The 15,735-nt window shown below is 45.4% G+C and overlaps 1 protein-coding gene across 1 annotated transcript in view; it reads right to left on the bottom strand.

Annotated features, from left to right (window-relative positions):
• Positions 1 to 9,876: 9,876 nt before the first annotated feature.
• Positions 9,877 to 15,735, bottom strand: part of Trim31 (tripartite motif containing 31) — a 13,516-nt gene continuing 7,657 nt past the window's right edge. The window contains exons 4-8 of the mRNA XM_031347294.1: positions 15,274 to 15,296; positions 14,701 to 14,816; positions 13,368 to 13,442; positions 12,691 to 12,732; positions 9,877 to 10,902 (exon numbers count right to left, since the gene is read on the bottom strand). Coding sequence (XP_031203154.1) covers positions 10,376 to 10,902; positions 12,691 to 12,732; positions 13,368 to 13,442; positions 14,701 to 14,816; positions 15,274 to 15,296 — 783 coding nt within the window. The 3' untranslated portion in view covers positions 9,877 to 10,375. The remainder of the gene's footprint in view (positions 10,903 to 12,690; positions 12,733 to 13,367; positions 13,443 to 14,700; positions 14,817 to 15,273; positions 15,297 to 15,735) is intronic.

Below are 15,735 nucleotides of genomic sequence, written 5' to 3'. Positions count from 1 at the left end.
GGTTAACGGAGACAGAAGGAATAGAAAGAAAAGGGACACTGTTAATCCCAAAGATGGGGAGAAGAAAGACCACTACCCAAATTATCATAGCCAAATTAATTAACGCAAGGAATTTATTAAAGCAGCTGTTTTGTTCGTGTACATGGACTGCCTACCCCTAAGGCAGGGTTTTAGTGGTCAGTAGTAGATGTGAGGAAGACAAGGCTCAGAGATAGGGGATTTCAAGTAGATTGGATTACAGGAGCAGAATGTAAACACAAGTTAGTCCCCCCCACACTAGAACAAAGACATGGTTTCAGGGTGGGCACGGCAAGGCAGTCTTGACAACAGACAGACGTAACAAGGTAGTCCTAGGCAGTTACGTAACTTTCTGGAACAAAGGTAGGGTTGCAAGATGGTTATAAATAACTTTTTAAAACAAACACACGATTGCCGTCCTAGAACAGGCGGTACAGAACCATTTTCCGTTAAGGTTACAGGTGGGACACAACTCAATCCTTGAGAAGCAGAGAATTAATCATAAACAGGAATGAACCTAGTTTGTCTTTACCGTAAAATGTCTTTACGCCTAAGATGGAGGCAGGCTGGCTGGATCTTCAACAATCCCAACCCTCCACTCCCAAGTCTTTAGTATTCTACCTTTCTGTGTTGTAGTTGGGGGTGTGAGAGGGCAGTTTGGTTTTCGTGTTGTTGTTGTTGTTTGGTTGTTTTCTTTTCTGTTTGTTTGTTCGTTTGTTTCAAGTCACAACCCAAATCCCATGCAAGTATTGTCCCCTCTCCCAGTCTTAAAGTTTTGTTTCCTGAGATGGGGTCCTTGTCAGGCCAACACGGCCTAGAACCTGATGCACAGCTAATGATGACTTTGGACTCTTGTCCTTCTTTCCCGAACCACCGAAGTGCTGGGGTTATAGATCTGGGCCACCGTGATCTACCCACCGCGCCACCTTAAAATTAACCCGTGACTTTACCACTCGCTGTTCTTCGTGTAGACTACAGCTCCCCCTAGTGGTAGTGGGCTCAAGATGGGTGCTGCCTTCCTCACCCATGAGGGTGCCTCTCTTCACTGCTCACAAACAAGAATGGAGGCTTGGTCTAATTTTCTAAAACAGAGTTCCTCAAACATAAGGATGATGGGGTGCGGAGTGGAATACACAGAGGAATATTCAGAACCTGTCCTGCCCCATCCTTGTATTAAGGGTCCAGACGTTAATGACAGACAGTTCATCAAGTTAGGCAGGGTTCCATCTGTCCCTTATGAAGGCTTGAGCAGCAGTGCTCCTGGCTTTGCTAAGGTTTAGAAATGTGGGCTCATTTTAGCTCCTCGTTTGCTGTTCCATTTCCGTCTTGGCTTCAATGCTAGTTCTCTCAGGTGGTGGGTGGGCGGTGGGTGACAATGATGGTTAAGAAGAGGTGGTGGAGCCCATGCTCAGGATGACAGGATAGGCTAGGGTTAGATTTTACATGTCTTACTTTTTTCTTCAGAGACTTAAAGTCCAGCCTGGGTGATATGAAAGCCTATCTCAAAAAGAAGGGAGGGGTGTGGCGGCTCAGACCTTAATTCCAGCACTAGGGAGGCAGAGGCAGGTGGATTTCTCTGAGTCCAAGAGCAGCCTGGTATACATAATGAGGTCCAGATAGGGCTACATACTGAGACCCTTTGTTATTAGGAACAAACAAACAAAAATGGAGGGAGGGTGGTCAGGTGGCTCAGCAGTTAAAAAAAAAAAAAAAGCAAACCTGTTAACCAGAGCTACATAACCCTAACCCCTCGGAATCATGGGGACAAGAAAGAGCTGGTTCCTGCAAAGTACGTCTCTCTCTCTCTCTCTCTCTCTCTCTCTCTCTCTCTCTCTCTCTCACACACACACACACACACACACACACACACACACACAAAGAGAGAGAGAAAGGAGAGAAAGACAGAAGGAAGGAAGGAGGGAGGGAGAGCGAGTGTGAGAGAGTGAGAGAGAGAGAGAGCAAGAGACAGAGAGAGAGAGAGAGAGAGCAAGAGACAGAGACAGAGAGAGAGAGAGAGAGAGAGAGAGAGAGAGACAGAGACAGAGACAGAGACAGAGGCAGAGGCTAGAGGGCTCAGTAGTAAATGTGCTTACTACCAAACCTGGCAAAATAAATGGAATTCATATGGTAGAAGGAAAGAACCACCTCCATATGCAGAGTAGCACGGGTGAGTGCACACACACACATATGCACAGTGTAGCACGGGTGAGTGCACACACACATATGCACAGTGTAGCACAGATAAGTGCACACACACACATGTGCACAGTGTAGCATGGATGAGTGCACACACACACATATGCAGTGTAGCACAGGTGAGTGCACACACACACATATGTAGTGTAGCACGGGTGAGTGCACACACACACATATGCAGTGTAGCATGGATGAGTGCACACACACACATATGCACAGTGTAGCATGGATGAGTGCACACACACACACATATGCACAGTGTAGCATGGATGAGTGCACACACACATATGCAGTGTAGCATGGATGGGTGCACACACACACATATGCAGAGTGGCACGGATGAGTGCACACACACATATGCGCAGTGTAGCATGGATGAGTGCACATACACACACATATGCAGTGTAGCACGGGTGAGTGCACACACACATATGCACAGTGTAGCATGAATGAGTGCATGTACACACACACACACACACACATTTAAAGTAAATAAGTGCAATATTTAAATCAAACAAATAGAAAAGAAATAATAGAGTTCCTCCCTGGTCTTCACGACCTTCCCCCTAATCTATGCTCACTTACCAACTGCCACCAACTGGTCATCAGGTCTGGGGGTGGCCTCTCCATAATCTCTATCCTCCAGACCCTCCCATTAAAAGCCTTGCTAAGGGGATGGAGAGATGGCTCAGTGGTTAATAGTTCTGACTGCTCTTCCAGAGGTCCTGAGTTCAGTTCCCAGTAACCACATGGTGGCTCACAACCATCTGTAATGGGATCTGATGCCCTCTTCTGGTGTGTCTGAAGACAGCAACAGTGTACTTATATTGAATAAATGAATCAATCAATCAATCAATCAATAGTAAAAAAGTAAAAAGCCTTGCTAAAGGAGTGGCTATGCTTGCAGAAGAGGCCCCAAAGTGAGGGTGGAATGAAGTAGGGCATGGAATAGGTGGCATTTGGTCACCCTAGTTTAGCTGATCACTCTCCATGAGAGGGAGAAGGAAGGAAAAGGGAGTGATCCATGACCAGCTCTGGCACTTCCTGAGGGAGATCACATTTTTGAAGCAGAGGAGGTAAGATATCTGCCCTATCTCTTGTCTATCCATTTCAGTCACCCGATGTCTACAAGATTATACAGCTCCTCTTTCCAGCTTCTCCTCATTTAGGCCTCTGAGCTGCTCTGTGCTCTATTCTTGTTCTGTCCATCTCAGACGGGATAGGAAATCAGAGAATAATCATTCCATTCTGGGTGAGGGTGTCCCTCAGATTAGGAAGATGATGTTCCAGTCCGGCCTTCACATTTCCCCTCCAGTGTTCATGCTGTGGATGGACAGAGCAATTCGACCTGCAGATCTGGAGGCTCCCTCTCTTCTCTGCAGGAAGACTAGTGTGCTAGGGAGGACTCCTACCTGAGGACGCCACGTCTTATGTTTCTCTAATAGGTACCCTAAAAGTTGGAGAGAGAAAACAAATTTTGGTCTTGAGAAGTAGAGCTACAAGCTAAACATGCACACTGGGCACAATGGACAACAATGATCCACGAGGGGTCCATTCTTGATTCATTGGGAAGTGTGGGAAACTTTGGCTTTCTCGCATGGCTGGTGAAGGAAGATTCCCTGCGGGCTCACAATACTGGGACATAGGAAAGTAAACCTTTCCACGGAAGGGCAATAATTACATGCAAGGTCTCTAGCAACTCTCCATGCACAAAAAAAGTTAATGGAGGGATAGAATCCATGAATCCTGACCATTTCCTCTGCAATGCATGATAAAGTCTCCAGTTATGGGATAAACGAGTTTTCTTCCTTTCTTCCTTTTTCTTTTTCTTTTCTTTTTAAAACCTATTTATTTTTAGTCTCCTTTTTTGTAACTTATGTAGCTGGGCTAGACTCTACTTTGTAGACTAGATTGGCCTTAAGACGGCAGCAAATCCTCCTGCCTCTGCTTCCTGAGAGCTGGGATAACAGGCATGTAGCACCAAGTTTGCAAGGCTGGATAAATAAGTTCTGGTGGTGTCTACACATCCTACAATCAGAGAGCTGTCCCTCTCCTCCCTGTAGTTATGGGGGGGGCGTTCACTATGAACAGCTGATAGCAATTTCTACATTGGAGGACAGTTGTGGGGTTTTGATCCTGGGTGTGGAATACCCAGCACATGGGAGCTCCATAGAAAATAACACTTTGGTGTTACCACTAGGTGGCAGCATTATCACTGCTCTAACAGAATGGAGGTCTACTAAAGACAAACGCTTGTGTTTCTCACTTTGGCCTCAAAGACCTCTTAAGAGACCTCTGAGAATTAAAATTTCCTCAGGAGTCCCATGCTGAGGAGAGGCCACAACCAGGTTCTTGCCTCCCTGAAAGAGATTTCACTTGGTTCTGACAATTTATCAGACCACCTGGCAGGACAGAGCAGAGACCCTGATGGCTCAGAGATGGGTTTAGCTGAATACCATTTGTCCTCCGTTTAAACTTAAGCCTCAAGTCAGGACCCCGGGGATGGACTGTGGAGTGACTGTGTCCTTTGTTCCTCTTTCCGGTGCTTTGAGCTGTGACTGTCTCTCTGATTGGCATATTGGAGATTGCTGAGCCTGCCTCGTTGGCACTGGCTCAGGAGGAATGTAAGACTCAAGGTCTTGGTGTTTGAGCACTCTGTCTTCTTGCTACAAGAGAGAAAAGCACCCACACCCAAAATCATACCTGACCAGAGGGTTAAGACTAAATTTAAAATGGATGACTGGCTTTGTTTGTCCTCTCTACGATGAGATCTTTAGGATGCTAAGTCAATATCTTTCAAGATTGCTGGCTCTCTGATTAAAACACAGCTTAAAGATTTGATCCCTGATTTTATGCATGTGACAGACAGATAAGCCAGGAGTGCTTGTGTGTGCACACACACATGCACACAAAACAGAAAAAAAAATTGGTGTTGGAGAGATGGCTCAGTGGATAGGAACATTTGCTGTTCTTACAGAAGATCAGGGTCTAGTTTTCAGTTTCCACATGTGGCTCACAAATAGGGATGTACATGGTGTGTGGACATACAAACATCAAGCAACACATATACATAAAATAAAATACTCTTTGAAAAAATATAACAATGCTGGAAACAGCTCAGTTGGTAGAACTCTTGCTCATCATTAGTGAACCCCTCAGTTTGGCTCTACATAAAACTGGACTTATGTCACAAGCCTGTAGTTCCAGGAGCCCACAGGCAGAGGCAGGAGAATCTGAAGTTCAAGGTCATCTGTTGCACACAGCTTTATGCTACCTTCTCTATGCTCCAGGAATGGGCTGCGGCTACCAGCCCCTGCCCAGCTCCCGGGAATCCACGGATAAAAGACATACACACAGTTGTTCGTTTTCAACTTGCTTTCTTGGCACAATTGTTAGGCACTACTATCTCCCACCTGGAAAACATGCCCTTATCATTACTCTCAGCTCCATACCTCCCACCTGCCCTAAATTTTAGTGGCTAGTCCCATCTGTTCCCTGACCACTGCCTGTGGGAGTAGCCTATGTAGTCACTCCATTTTGAGATCTTACATGGCTCTTCAACCCTTCTCCATCAGAAGTCCGGTGAAACCTTTTCTCCTTCCTTGAGTCTCCCTTTTCCTCCAGGGACCTGGAATTCCTGCCTGTACCGTCTGCCCAGAAATTGGCCCATGACTTTCTTTAATGACAGATCCAGAAGCGATTGGAGAATAGGACCTTAGCATCAGCACTACCCCTACAGTCATCTTTAGCTACATATTAATTTCCATGAAACTTGGGCTCTATTGGACCATTTAAAACAGTATCCTTCTTATTATCAGAAGGCTTCTCAACTTAAAATCCGCCCGCACATCCAGCCTCTGTGTACTGTACATCCCACTGTGCATACCAAAACAACAATGAATACCAATGACTCTCCAGCCGCCCACCTCCAGATGTTGGGAGGTGTTGGCTAGTGTTGCAGTACATACCATCTTTGTTTTAGATTTATTTTTATTATTTTTAAACGTGTGTATATGTGTCTATTTGTTATTAAGTACACACATGAAAGCAGGAGCCCTTGGAGGCCAGAGGCATTGGATCCTCTTGCAGCCAGAGTTATAGGCAGTTGTTAGCTACTTGATGTGGGTGCTGGGAATTGGACTCAGGTCCTCTGCAAGAGCAGTATGCTCTTTGAACTGCAAGCCTTCTCTCCAGTCTAATGTCTCTTATTTCTACCTGGGAATGTTTCAAGTTAATACCTGGAAAGGGTAAAGCATAATTTACAGGCCTGTGCCTTGGGTTCTCAGACTGTGGATTTCCTTACAGTCCTGTGGTGGGTGGAGGAGCACCCATGCTCCCTGACAGAGCAGCTGGAGCTCAGAATAAGCTCAGCCCAGTCCAGCACTTCCTGCCTCTTTCTCAGATGGTGTCCTGGCCACCATGTCACCAGGACTCTGTCCTGTTCCAAATTCCAATCTCAGTGTGACAGGGAGCTCTAGTGGCCTGAAGAATTTGCTTCCCAGGAGCAGTGATGAAGTGTCTCTTACCCTGAAGATCTCGATCATTTGTTTGACTTGTGTATGCCTTTAGTCAGAGCACTCTGGAGGCAGAGGTAGGATGATCTCTGTGAGTTTGAGGTCAAGCCTGATCTACTTTGTGGGTTCCAGGAGAGCCAACTCTACATAAGAGATCTTGTCAAGAAATAGAGATATCACATATCCACTATGTACTTTTCTTACATTAGAGATAATGACTACATAACTCTGACTGTCTATTCTGGAAATACCACATATTTAACATATTAAATGAAAAGCATCTTGGAGAAAAATAGTATCCTATGAGGCAATATTATCTATCTCAGATCATTTGTACACATATATTTATAGCATGTAGATATAGAAAAGATACAGCTTTCATTTCAGTTGGCTTCAAAGTAGGTAAAAAGACTCAGTGATAAAAACAACTGTCAATAAAAGTAATAGTTAAAAAAAAAAAAAAAGTAATAGTTAAGAGGAGAGGCCCTTGGCCCTGTGAAGGTTCTATGCCCCAGTGTAGGGGAAAGCCAGGGCCAGTAAGCAGGAGAGGGTGGGGTGGCGAGCAGAGGGAAGGGGAAGGGAAGAGGGGCTTGTTTTTGGTTTTGTTTTGTTTTTATTTTATTATTTTTTCTTTTTTTTGGGAGTGGAACCTGAAAAAGGAGATATTGTATGACATGTAAATAAAGAAAACATCAAAAAAAAAAAAAAAAAAAAAAAAAAAAAAAAAAAAAAAAGAATAGTCAGAATCAGCCAGTTAGTGATGGAGCACACCTTTAATCCCAGCACTTGGGAGGCAGAGGCAGGTAGATCTCTGACTTCACGGTCAGCCTGATTTACAGAATGAGTTCCAGGATGACTGTTAATGATACCAAGAAAATGTCTTTAAGATATTTAAGGCAGCCAAAAAAGAGAATTTTCTGGAAAAGTGACAGGCAGCTTCCAAATAGCTGAAAACAACTATTCTGATCCAGTCTAACATCTGAACAGTTACTCTCAACATGAAGCCTACAACACCGTAAGAAAGAAAACATTCCCAGGTTGTTGTATTGAAACAAATCAGAAAATGCAGTCAGAGCAGAAAGTACAACTTGTAGGTTGTAGAAGGACATTTGGCTCGTCCATAACAGCACAAAAAGGATATAATAACATACCTGCCAACAAGAAACTCCTTTTTTTTTTTAAGAATTATTTGTTTATTTATTATTTTTATTTTTTATTTTTTATTTTTTTATTTTTTTGGTTTTTCAAGACAGGGTTTCTCTGTGTAGTCCTGGCTGTCCTGGAACTCACTCTGTAGACCAGACTGGCCTCGAACTCAGACATTCACCTGCTTCTGCCTCCCAAGTGCTGGGATTAAAGGTATGCGCCACCACTGCCCAGCTGAGAAACTCTTAAAATGTACACCCCTCCTCTCCATTTTGAGTCAGAGTCTCTCTGTGTAGCCCTGTATATTAGCTAGGGTTTTATTGCTGTGAAGAGGCACCATAACCAAGGCAACTCTTATAAAGGACAACATTTCATTGGCTTACAGTTTCAGAGATTCAGTCCATTATCATCATGGTAGGAACCATGGCAGCCTGTAGACAGACATGGTGCTGGAAGAGCTGAGAGTTCTACATCTTGAGCTGAAGGCAGTCAGGAGGAGACCCTCTCTCTTCTGCACTGGGCAGAGCTTGAGCTTAGGACCTCAAAGCCTACCCCGACAGTGACACACTTCCTCCAACAAGGCCATGCCTACTCCAACAAGGCCACAGCTCCTAAAAGTAGCACTCCCCCTGGGCCACATGTATTCAAACCACCATGCCCTAGCTAGCCTGAAACTTGCTATGAATTCCCTGAATTCAAGGATAGCCTGGTTTACATAGCAAGTTCTAAGACAGCAAGACTACATAGAGAGACCTTGTCTCAAAGTTAAAAAGAAAGAAAGAAAGAAAGAAAGAAAGAAAGACAGATGGCCTTGAACTTCTGATGATCCTGCCTCTAACTTCCTTCCAAGTGCTGCGATCATCATGCTTGGCTTTTGAATTCAGCTTCTTACACCTCATCAGCAAATGAAATCATCACTTAATACTCAGTTACTTGGTAGCTCTTCATGTCACCTGAGCTCCAAGGATCACCTCACTTTTTTCTGGGCACTTTATCCTAAAATGTCTAAGTTTCCTCTTGAGCAAGTAATTGTATGCTACACATTGACTGACAGTTCCCTGGAGCCAGGGTTGACAGCCTGGGCATAGGATGTCATTCATCGAAGTACATAACTGCAAGGCATTTAAAACCTCATGCTAGGTGTCTCCATCCACAATTTTCTGTCATTTCTGCACTGTAGCGTTTCCTACAGATGTATTTTCCTCCATGGTCTCTCTGCCTCTGCTAGTTCCCCTAAACAAAACTTTTAATAGTTTATGTCATTTTCTTTCCCTCCACCCCACGACATAGTTCGATACCCAGCAACAGATGTTTCTTGGCCTTGAGAGATACACTGCCAGGTTTTTTCTTTGTTTGTTTGTTTTTGTTTTTTTTTTCATTTTAAAAAATTGTCAATGTAAACTTAAGAATCAGAGATAGGACTGGGATGTAACCCAGGTGGTTCATGTCTAGCAAAGCCCTGAACCACATAAACCATGTGTTGTCCGGGCCTGTCAGCTAAACATTTGGCAGACAAAAGAAAGTTCATAAGTTCAAGGTCTATATGTAGCTGACTACGTAGAGGATTCAAGGCCAGTGTGGGCTGGGGAGAGTGTAATAAACAAACAAACATGTCCATGTATATTCCTTTTTTTTTTTTTTTTTTTAAGAATAGGAAATGGAGCTAGTAGGATGACTAAGCAAGACACTTACCACCAAGTCTAATGAGCTGAGCTCTATTCTGGAAGCCACAAGGTAGAAAGAGAAAATGACTCTCAAAAGTTATCTTTCGACCTTCCCAGGAGACCATGACAGATGGGTACATGCCCTCCTTCACTACAGAAATGTAAAATGCATTAACATTTTTAACTGTAAAATGTAGTGTGCTGTGCATGTGGCTCCCTTGACTACCATTTAACCTGTTCCAGTGGTAACCGGCCTTAGGCTGGAGGGACAGACAGATGAGGCCAAGAATATAGATATGACCTAACACAAAATTAGAAATTTAAACCAACATGGAGGATGGTTTACAATTTCGTTTTTAATTTGAAGACAGAGCTGTTGTGGATGACAACGTTGCCTTGAAATGTCAAAAGGTTGCATCCCTGATTGTAGACTGTCCAAATCTACACACTGGGCATTGACGCAGAACAGGCTGACTCTGCACAGTCTCTGGTTCTCAGATCTCAGGAAAGGATGAGTCACCGGGAGTTTCAGGTAGTACAGTAGAGAAAGCATCAGCCAGGGTGCTGGACAGCGCCTTGCACCCGGGTCTCAGCAGGGCACAGCCAGAAGCTTTTGTGAGGTCCTGCTACCAAGTGCAGCGCTGAAAAATCTTGTGTATAGTCTTTGGGGATATTCTACTGTCTTTACTCGGGAGAGTGGGGGAGACGGGGAGAGGAAACATCAGGTGTGTGCATGGCATGTAGAGTGGCAGAGTAGGGCCACACACACTTCACTCCCACCACTTTGTCTCATCCCATCCTAAGGGAAGAGACTGTGAAAGCAACAAGAGAGCAGCCCTAAGGACTCAGGGTGATATGGCTGCAAGCAACTTGGAGGCCAAGAAGGGGGAAGACCTTGCCGTCAAAGGAAGTTTGGAAAGTATAGACGTGTTTGCTAGTGATGGCGTCGTAGAAGACGACCTCCCCACCATCATGATTCACATAGACACCCACTTTCTTAAGACAGACCTGGAGTTGCTCCTGGGCTTTACAGTTGGTGAATGGCTGGCACGTAGAGGGTGAGATCCGCAGTGCCCATAAGCAGCTCTTCGTGCTGAAGTTTTGACTCTGGGACCCTCGCGCCATTTCTGTAGCCACGCCCACCATGCATGGCCCCCCTGAGGGCCCCTGGATTTCTGCCTCCCACACCTGGCGGCCTGAGGAAAGGCTTGGGGAACCCCTCACGCAGTGGAAAGGGTAGAATGGTCGAGGTTTTGCCTGCCTACTGGAAGCTTTTTCAGCTACAATATACAAGGTCACTTTCTTCAGATCCTGAGTAAAGGTGAGGTCTGGGTCAGCTGAGGCCTTGTCCAGGGTCACAGGGACTGTGGGGAGATAGAGAAGGGGAAAGAGGTATAGCCTCAGGTCAAGTCATCCAGGCCCCTGCTTCTGAGCTTCTCATGGTATAGCTGGAGGGACAATTTCTCTTTCAAATCCCAAATGTAGTCTCCAGGACTACACACACACACACACACACAGACACACACACATATATACACACCACACACATACACACACACTACACACACACACCAAAAACACACACATACTACATACACACTACACACACACTACACACACACACACACCAAACATACACATACACACACCAAACACACACACACCAAACATACACATACACACACCAAACGTACACATACACACACCAAACACACACACATACACACATACTACATACACACACACCAAATACACACACACACACTATATACACATACACACACACCAAACATACACATACACACACCAAACACACACACACACACACACACACACTACATACACACACACCAAACACACACACACAACCATACACATACACACACACTAAATACACACACACCAAACACACACACACCAAACACACACACACACACACTACATACACATACACACACACCAAACACACACACACTACATATACACACACCAAACACACACACACTACATATACACACACACTACACACACACCAAACACACACACACCAAACACACACACACTACATACACACTACACACACACACCGAACACACACAGAAGTGCATACACAAGTACACACACTGAAACACATACACAAACACATACACACACCACACTGAGAGAAGTGCATAAACAAACACACACATACTCTGAGAAAAATGAATACACACTGAGAGAAGTGTATGCACACACACACTACACACACACAGAAGTGCATACACAAACACACACACACTGAGAGAAACGCATACATGCACACTCTACATATACATGCATTGAGGGAAACACACACACACACACACACAAATAACCAAGAAAATAAAATGGGTGGGGGCAGAGGGGCGGAAAGGCACCACCCAGAGGAGAGCAGCCCCCACCTCCCCCCAGCTCTCCTCAGTAAGGAATCTGCTGACTCAGGGTCACCTGGAGACTGGCCAGAGCCCAGGCTCACAGCCAGCTCCTCCTCCAAGACCCTAGCATGAGGGGCTCTGCCTTGAAGGAACTGTTGCCTTACAAAGGATGTCTCAATGCAGAAGGGGATGGAATAGGGCTAGGCATTAGGTGGCCTCAGGTTTTACTGATTCATTAACATTTGGGGAACAGAAAAGGAGAAAAGAGAGGTCACGAGGACAACAGGCACTGCTGAGCCCCCGAGACAGCAGGAGGGACATGAACCAAGTAGGGGGGGCCACATTAGGGGTCCCCTGTTGGAGGCTAGGCCTTTCCCAGGGAGGGTAGAGTTTAGGAAGCAGAAGAGGTGGATGAGAAGCCTGCCCCTCACTCTATGTTTACCGGACTCTGGCATCTGAAGTCTGCACGATTGCTCAGCCCTCCCCCCACCCTCGCCCCCGCCCCCACCCCCACCTCAGTCTCTCCTGTATTTAGGCTTCGATTCCTCTCTCTGTTCTCTTCTTATCTCTGTACCTCTCAGGGAAGCCGAGAGCAATCATTTATGCAGGGTGTTCTGTGTGTTAAGTACCTCTTGGGTTCTGATCTCTGCCTTTTCCCTGCTCTATCAGAGCTGTGTAACCGACAGAACATTTTGACCTGCGGACCCGGAGGTCCCTTGCTTCCCTCTGGAAGACCAATGTGCTAGGCAGGAATCCTACCTGAGGTGGGCAACATTGAGATATTCTTCTGTAACAGGCTCCCTAGAAATTGGAGATAGAAAGCAAATTTTAGGTTGATAACAAGAAGTTACAAATTAAAAGCCATATGGAGGATTGATTGACAGCTGAGGCTGGCTTTTACCCTAGCTACCCTCATATCTGAACCACCTCAGATGACATCATCACGGGCTATTGTCCTTGTGGTCACAACTCCTCAGCTGGGCTGAGACAGTAGGGATCATAGGTCAGCTCAACTACAGACTGAGCTGCCTCCAGCTGAGCTTTATGAAACCAAGAAATAAAAGTATAAATTTCTGAGCCTGGCAGTAGTGGTGCACACCTTTAATCCCAGCACTTGGGAGGCAGAGGCAGGCAGATTTCTGAGTTCGAGGCCAGCCTGGTCTACAGAGTGAGTTCCAGGACAGTCAAGGCTACACAGAGAAACCCTGTCTCGAAAAAAAAAAAAAAGTATAAATTTTCATTCATTTTGAACAATTTTTTTTAATTAGTGGAGGTGTCACTATATTATGATTATCTCTAAATTTAAAACAGTTCTATAAGCTTGTTCTTCACTGGTGTTCATACTCACTAGACCTTCCACAACCTCCCAATAAGGAGAGAATCTCCCCTTTTGTATTTCTCATTTCCCCCACACAGCAGGACCAGCCCAGACTTACAGCTCTCCTTTTCCTCTTTATTCAGGCTGTTCATGAATGCGCTTTTATCTTTCTTCCCTTCGGCACCCATGTTATCTGTGAGGAAAGAGTAAAGAAAAATGGAGAGTCCACAGAGCTTAAGCAGGGAACCAGACTCACACAGAGAGGCACTGATTCCTGGGAGGGGTGGGACTGAAATGTCTCTCATTGTCTCAGTGGACCAAGAAGACACGAAAGAATAGCTGCCCTAGGGCCTCGCCACAGTGGCTCTCCAGCACAGCTCTATGCAGAACAGACACGTTAGGAGCCACAAACATCAACCACTGAGTTTTGAATTTTCTAGAGGCCATTTTGAAAACATAAAAGACTAGAGCGTGCTGACATTCAGGAAGTTGAGACAGGAAGATGGCAAATTTTAGGCCAGTTCATAGTACATAGTGAGTTCCAGAGTCTGGGTTATTCACACAGTATTTCAAAAGAAACTAAAGAGGGGGCTGGAGAGATGGCTCAGAGATGAAAAGCCAGTGCTTTTCATCAGTGGATCCAGAGTAAATTCTCAGAGCCCACTGAAACTCCAATCCCAGGGGATCTGACACTCCCTTCTGACCCCCGTGGGTACCAGGCATGCACATGATGCACGCACACAAAACAGCCATACAGATAAAATAAATATTTTTTAAGAAAAATAAATACAATTGATTTAAATAATATACTTTCTTTAGTTCAGAATTTTTAAAACAATCATTTCAGCATGTAGAATAAAAGGCTTGTGCTGCCTAGGTACAGTGCTGAGTGCTAGAGTCCCTACTACTCAGAAGGCTGAGGGAGATAATTTGAATTCTTTTGTAAGAGACTAACCACCCTGAGCAATACAGTAAGATCCTATCTCAGAACTTTGTATTGCTGTATTTCTGTTTGCTTTTGGTTTTGTTGCTGTATTTTATGTTCTATTTTTAACACTGTCTTTCAGAGTCCGTGTGTATTCTTGACCTACAATACTACGTGAGAATGCTATATTCTGGTGCTTAGGGGTACATGTGGCTACTAGTAGCAACCAAATTGGGAACATTCATCTAGCTCCATGCTCACCGCCTGATAAACAAGACAAAAATTCCAAAATTATGGGTACTTTGGCTCTGGGGATGTGGTTCAGAGTGCTTGTCCCGGGCTCCACCCTCAGACAACATTAAAACTGAGAGATTCCCTGTTACAACATAGCTCGAGAAATCTCTGGATAATGACGCTCTGGAAATACCCAGCATTCAGCCTGGCTACTGGGAGGCCCAGGCAGTGTCTGTGATGATGGAGAGAATCCGGAGGCCAGTGAGCATAGGGACTGACAGCGACCCCTCACCTCTGAGTTCTGTCAGGGTTTTTATGATGGACTCATGTCTTGCTTTTGCTTCACTGCGTTTTTTCTCCAGGTCCTCAGGAACTGGAGTTGGGTTGACAAACTGAAATTCCTTACCCCTGTGAAGATAAGTTTATCTGAGTGTTAAGTTCAGAGGGTAGAGGGTGGGCAGGAAGGGCCTGAAATGGGTTCCTGAAGTGGAAGCAGAGTGGAAAATACAGAGTCCGTGAGCTGAGTGTCGGAATATGGGGCTGAGTGAGATCAGACCTGAGGAGATATGGAAATGAAATGGGAGATGGATGCAGAGAAGGCAAAGGGGAGGGAGGTAGAGTAGGAAGCGGAGGACTCACCTACTTGATATGAAGAGGGAGCTGGGAAAGAGACTTCTGAAAAGCTGGGTGGAAAAGCATGTGCCTTTACCCAACAGACCACATGCTACTGTGAAAAGCTTGGCCTCCCCCACCTGAATAGTTCATAGCCAAGTTATTGGGGGATGTGAACATACTCGGCTATATGTTGAATGTTGTATGTGTGAGGGAGCCTGAAACCACAGTGCACTGGAGATGCCCATCATACCTGCTCAAGGCGTCTTTAATGTCCTGCAAGAGAAAGAAAAAAAGAACATAAGAGCTCGCCTGAGTTGCAGGAAGCAAGAGGAGGGTCCCACTCAGCTGCAGGCAAAGTGAGAACACTGCTCCTTTCTTTCTTGTTTTTTTTTCCCCCTCTCTCTATCTCTGCCTTTGTTTGTTTCTCTGTGTGTTTCTCTTTGTTAGTCTGTCTCCATCTCTCTCTGTCTCTCTGTCTCCCTCCCTTCTCCTCCTTCTCCTCCTCTATCCCATTCTGGACCTCTGTCTCCCTCCTCCCTCCTCCTCCTCCCCCTCCTTCTCATCCCCCTCCTTCTCCTCTCCCCTCCCCTCCCTCTCCTTTTCCTTTTCCCTCCTCCTCCTCCTCCCCCTCCTTCTCCTCTCTCCCCTCCTCCTCCCCTTCCTCCTCCTCTCCCTCCTCCTCCTTCTCCTCCTCTATCCCATTCTGGACCTC

Source organism: Mastomys coucha, unplaced genomic scaffold (assembly GCF_008632895.1).
Source record: "Mastomys coucha isolate ucsf_1 unplaced genomic scaffold, UCSF_Mcou_1 pScaffold3, whole genome shotgun sequence".
Taxonomy (NCBI): Eukaryota; Metazoa; Chordata; class Mammalia; order Rodentia; family Muridae; genus Mastomys; species Mastomys coucha.
This window is presented reverse-complemented; position numbering and strand designations above follow the sequence as displayed.